This window comes from Harmonia axyridis, chromosome 3 (genome assembly GCF_914767665.1).
Source record: "Harmonia axyridis chromosome 3, icHarAxyr1.1, whole genome shotgun sequence".
In the NCBI taxonomy this organism is placed as follows: Eukaryota; Metazoa; Arthropoda; class Insecta; order Coleoptera; family Coccinellidae; genus Harmonia; species Harmonia axyridis.
The window spans coordinates 47,647,162-47,652,056 of NC_059503.1; the positions used below are offsets into that span (position 1 = coordinate 47,647,162).

Consider the following 4,895-nt stretch of genomic DNA (forward strand, 5'->3'; position numbering starts at 1 on the left):
GTAACCACAAATGCACGACTGACCTCTGTTGTTGATTTCATTCGTTTGTTATTTTCTTCAATGTTTCTCATTCTAACACTTTTCATCGTATTGCACAGGGACGAAAGTTTGACACGCGTGTCTAAGGAAACCACTTTGGTATAAGGGACTGTTCTTATTCCCTTCTTTTTCTTTAATGAACAATTATCCAAGTAAGCCATTCCACATTGTTGATTTTCTTGGACTCGGATGTCACGCAGGTAGCTAGAATCTCCCACGTGGTAAGGTCAATTGCTGCTGTAACCACAAATGCACGACTGACTTCTGTTGTTGATTTCATTTGTTTGTTTTTTCCTTCTATGTTTCTCATTCTTACATTTTTCATCGTATTGCACAGGGACGAAAGCTTGACACACGTGTCTATGGAAACCACATTGGTATAAGGGACTGTCCTTACTTCATTCTTTCTGTATAATGATCAATTATCCAAGTAAGTCATTCCACATTGTTGATTTTCTTGGACTCGGATGTCACGCAGGTACCTTTAATCTCCCACGTGGTAAGGTCAATTGCTGCTGAAACCACAAATGCACGACTGACTTCTGTTGTTGATTTCATTTGTTTGTTATTTCCTCCAATGTTTCTCATTCTAACACTTTTCATCGTATTGCACAGGGACGAAAGCTTGACACACGTGTCTAAGGAAACCACTTTGGTATAAGGGACTGTTCTTATTCCCTTCTTTTTGTTTAATGAAAAATTATCCAAGTAAGCCATTCCAAATTGTTGATTTTCCTGGACTCGGATGTCACGCAGGTAGCTATAATCTCCCACGTGGTAAGGTCAATTGCTGCTGTAACCACAAATGCACGACTGACTTCTGTTGTTGATTTCATTTGTTTGTTATTTCCTTGAATGTTTCTCATTCTAACACTTTTCATGGTATTGCACAGGGACGAAAGCTTGACACGCGTGTCTAAGGAAACCACTTTGGTATAAGGGACTGTTCTTATTCCCTTCTTTTTGTTTAATGAACAATTATCCAAGTAAGCCATTCCAAGTTGTTGATTTTCCTGGACTCGGATGTCACGCAGGTAGCTATAATCTCCAACGTGGTAAGGTCAATTGCTGCTGTAACCACAAATGCACTACTGACTTCTGTTGTTGATTTGATTTGTTTGTTATTTCCTTCAATGTTTCTCATTCTAACACTTCTCATCGTATTGCACAGGGACGAAAGCTTGACACACGTGTCTATGGAAACCACATTGGTATAAGGGACTGTTCTTATTCCCTTCTTTCTGTACAATGATCAATTATCCAAGTAAGCCATACCACATTGTTGATTTTCTTGGACTCGGATGACACGCAGGTAGCTATAATCTTTTACGTGGTAAGGTCAATTGCTGCTGTAACCACAAATGCACGACTGACTTCTGTTGTTGATTTCATTTGTTTGTTTTTTCCTTCTATGTTTCTCATTCTTACATTTTTCATCGTATTGCACAGGGACGAAAGCTTGACACACGTGTCTATGGAAACCACATTGGTATAAGGGACTGTCCTTACTTCATTCTTTCTGTATAATGATCAATTATCCAAGTAAGTCATTCCACATTGTTGATTTTCTTGGACTCGGATGTCACGCAGGTACCTTTAATCTCCCACGTGGTAAGGTCAATTGCTGCTGAAACCACAAATGCACGACTGACTTCTGTTGTTGATTTCATTTGTTTGTTATTTCCTCCAATGTTTCTCATTCTAACACTTTTCATCGTATTGCACAGGGACGAAAGCTTGACACACGTGTCTAAGGAAACCACTTTGGTATAAGGGACTGTTCTTATTCCCTTCTTTTTGTTTAATGAAAAATTATCCAAGTAAGCCATTCCAAATTGTTGATTTTCCTGGACTCGGATGTCACGCAGGTAGCTATAATCTCCCACGTGGTAAGGTCAATTGCTGCTGTAACCACAAATGCACGACTGACTTCTGTTGTTGATTTCATTTGTTTGTTATTTCCTTCAATGTTTCTCATTCTAACACTTTTCATGGTATTGCACAGGGACGAAAGCTTGACACGCGTGTCTAAGGAAACCACTTTGGTATAAGGGACTGTTCTTATTCCCTTCTTTTTGTTTAATGAACAATTATCCAAGTAAGCCATTCCAAGTTGTTGATTTTCCTGGTCTCATATGTCACGCAGGTAGCTATAATCTCCAACGTGGTAAGGTCAATTGCTGCTGTAACCACAAATGCACTACTGACTTCTGTTGTTGATTTGATTTGTTTGTTATTTCCTTCAATGTTTCTCATTCTAACACTTCTCATCGTATTGCACAGGGACGAAAGCTTGACACACGTGTCTATGGAAACCACATTGGTATAAGGGACTGTTCTTATTCCCTTCTTTCTGTACAATGACCAATTATCCAAGTAAGCCATTCCACATTGTTGATTTTCTTGGACTCGGATGACACGCAGGTAGCTATAATCTTTTACGTGGTAAGGTCAATTGCTGCTGTAACCACAAATGCACGACTGACTTCTGTTGTTGATTTCATTTGTTTGTTATTTCCTTTAATGTTTCTCATTCTAACATTTTTCATCGTATTGCACAGGGACGAAAGCTTGACACACGTGTCTAAGGAAACCACTTTGGTATGAGGGACTGTTCTTATTCCCTTCTTTTTGTTTAATGAACAATTATCCAAGTAAGCCATTCCACATTGTTGATTTTCTTGGACTCGGATGACACGCGGGTAGCTATAATCTCCCACGTGGTAAGGTCAATTGCTGCTGTAACCACAATTGGACGGCTGACTTCTGTTGTTGATTTCATTTGTTTGTTATTTCCTTCAATGTTTCTCATTCTAACACTTCTCATCGTATTGCACAGGGACGAAAGCTTGACACACGTGTCTATGGAAACCACATTGGTATAAGGGACTGTTCTTATTCCCTTCTTTCTGTATGATGATCAATTATCCAAGTAAGCCATTCCACATTGTTGATTTTCTTGGACTCGGATGACAAGCAGGTAGCTATAATCTTTAACGTGGTAAGGTCAATTGCTGCTGTAACCACAAATGCACGACCGACTTCTGTTGTTGATTTCATTTCTTTGTTATTTACTTCTATGTTTCTCATTCTAACACTTTTCATCGTATTGCAGAGGGACGAAAGCTTGACACACGTGTCTAAGGAAACCACTTTTTTTTGTTTAATCAACAATTATCCAAGTAGGCCATTCCACATTGTTGATTTTCTTGGACTCGGATGTCACGCAGGTAGCTATAATCTCCCACGTGGTAAGGTCAATTGCTGCTGTAACCACGAATGCACGACTGACTTCTAATGTTGATTTCATTCGTTTGTTATTTTCTTCAATGTTTCTCATTCTAACACTTTTCATCGTATTGCACAGGGACGAAAGCTTGACACGCGTGTCTAAGGAAACCACTTTGGTATAAGGGACTGTTCTTATTCCCTTCTTTTTGTTTAATGAACAATTATACAAGTAAGCCATTCCACATTGTTGATTTTCTTGGACTCGGATGTCACGCAGGTAGCTAGAATCTCCCACGTGGTAAGTTCAATTGCTGCTGTAACCACAAATGCACGACTGACTTCTGTTGTTGATTTCATTTGTTTGTTTTTTCCTTCTATGTTTCTCATTCTTACACTTTTCATCGTGTTGCACAGGGACGAAAGCTTGACACACGTGTCTATGGAAACCACATTGGTATAAGGGACTGTCCTTACTTCATTCTTTCGGTATAATGATCAATTATCTAAGTAAGTCATTCCACATTGTTGATTTTCTTGGACTCGGATGTCACGCAGGTAGCTTTAATCTCCCACGTGGTAAGGTCAATTGCTGCTGAAACCACAAATGCACGACTGACTTCTGTTGTTGATTTCATTTGTTTGTTATTTCCTCCAAAGTTTCTCAATCTAACACTTTTCATCGTATTGCACAGGGACGAAAGCTTGACACACGTGTCTAAGGAAACCACTTTGGTATGAGGGACTGTTCTTATTTCCTTCTTTTTGTTCAATCAACAATTATCCAAGTAAGCCATTCCACATTGTTGATTTTCTTGGACTCGGATGTCACGCAGGTAGCTATAATCTCCCACGTGGTAAGGTCAATTGCTGCTGTAACCGCAAATGCACGACGGATTTCTGTTGTTGATTTCATTTGTTTGTTATTTCCTTCAATGTTTCTCAATCTAACACTTTCAGGATATGTTGCGATCAGTGGCGGTCGTACCCTCCAACCCCTCTGATGAAGAGCCCACTCCGGAGAGAATAACCAGAATCTCCGGACCCTTCCGGAAAATCCGTACCCTCGGCGAGGGAGGTTTTGGAAAAGTGTTCGAGGTCGAACACGGAGATATAAGATTTGCTCTGAAGGTGGCCCCGAAAGACGAGGTGTCCATGACGGAGCTGAGGATGCTGAAAGCCATGAGACACCCAAACGTGGTCCGCCTATTGGTGGATTACGTAACCGACGAACGGCTCTATCTTGGGGTCGAGCTGATGGAGGGAGACCTGTTGGAACTGGTCCAACGACGGGGGCCTCTGCCGGAGGGGGAGTGTTGTGATATGTTGGGGCAGGCTTTCGCTGGGCTGGCGGCCTGCCATGCTCAGCGTATCCTGCACCGGGATATAAAACCGGGGTCGGCGGGTCTGCATCGCTGATTTCGGGCTCGCCTGCCGACTTAATCAGAGGTTCCCGACCACGTCGCGGCGAGCTGGTACTCCCCCATTTTGGGCACCGGAGGTCCTGAAAAGGTTGCCATTCGGACTCCCCTCGGATGTGTGGGCCATGGGAGTGACGGCTTTATACATGGCAACCGGGAAGCTACCCTTCATGACGCCGAATGGGGAAAAGAAGGTCATGAACTTGA

At 41.7% G+C, this 4,895-nt stretch overlaps 1 protein-coding gene across 1 annotated transcript; it reads left to right on the forward strand.

Moving 5' to 3' along the window:
* The first annotated feature begins 4,230 nt into the window (after positions 1-4,230).
* LOC123675358 (cell division control protein 2 homolog) lies at positions 4,231-4,686 on the forward strand. The gene has a single exon (XM_045610711.1). It carries the CDS (start codon positions 4,231-4,233, stop codon positions 4,684-4,686), a length of 456 nt encoding a protein of 151 aa, XP_045466667.1.
* The last annotated feature ends 209 nt before the right edge of the window (positions 4,687-4,895 follow it).

Coding starts and splice junctions, on each gene's coding strand:
- LOC123675358 (XM_045610711.1), top strand. CDS start 4,231: ATGTTGCGATCAGTGGCGGTCGTACCCTCCAACCCCTCTGATGAAGAG.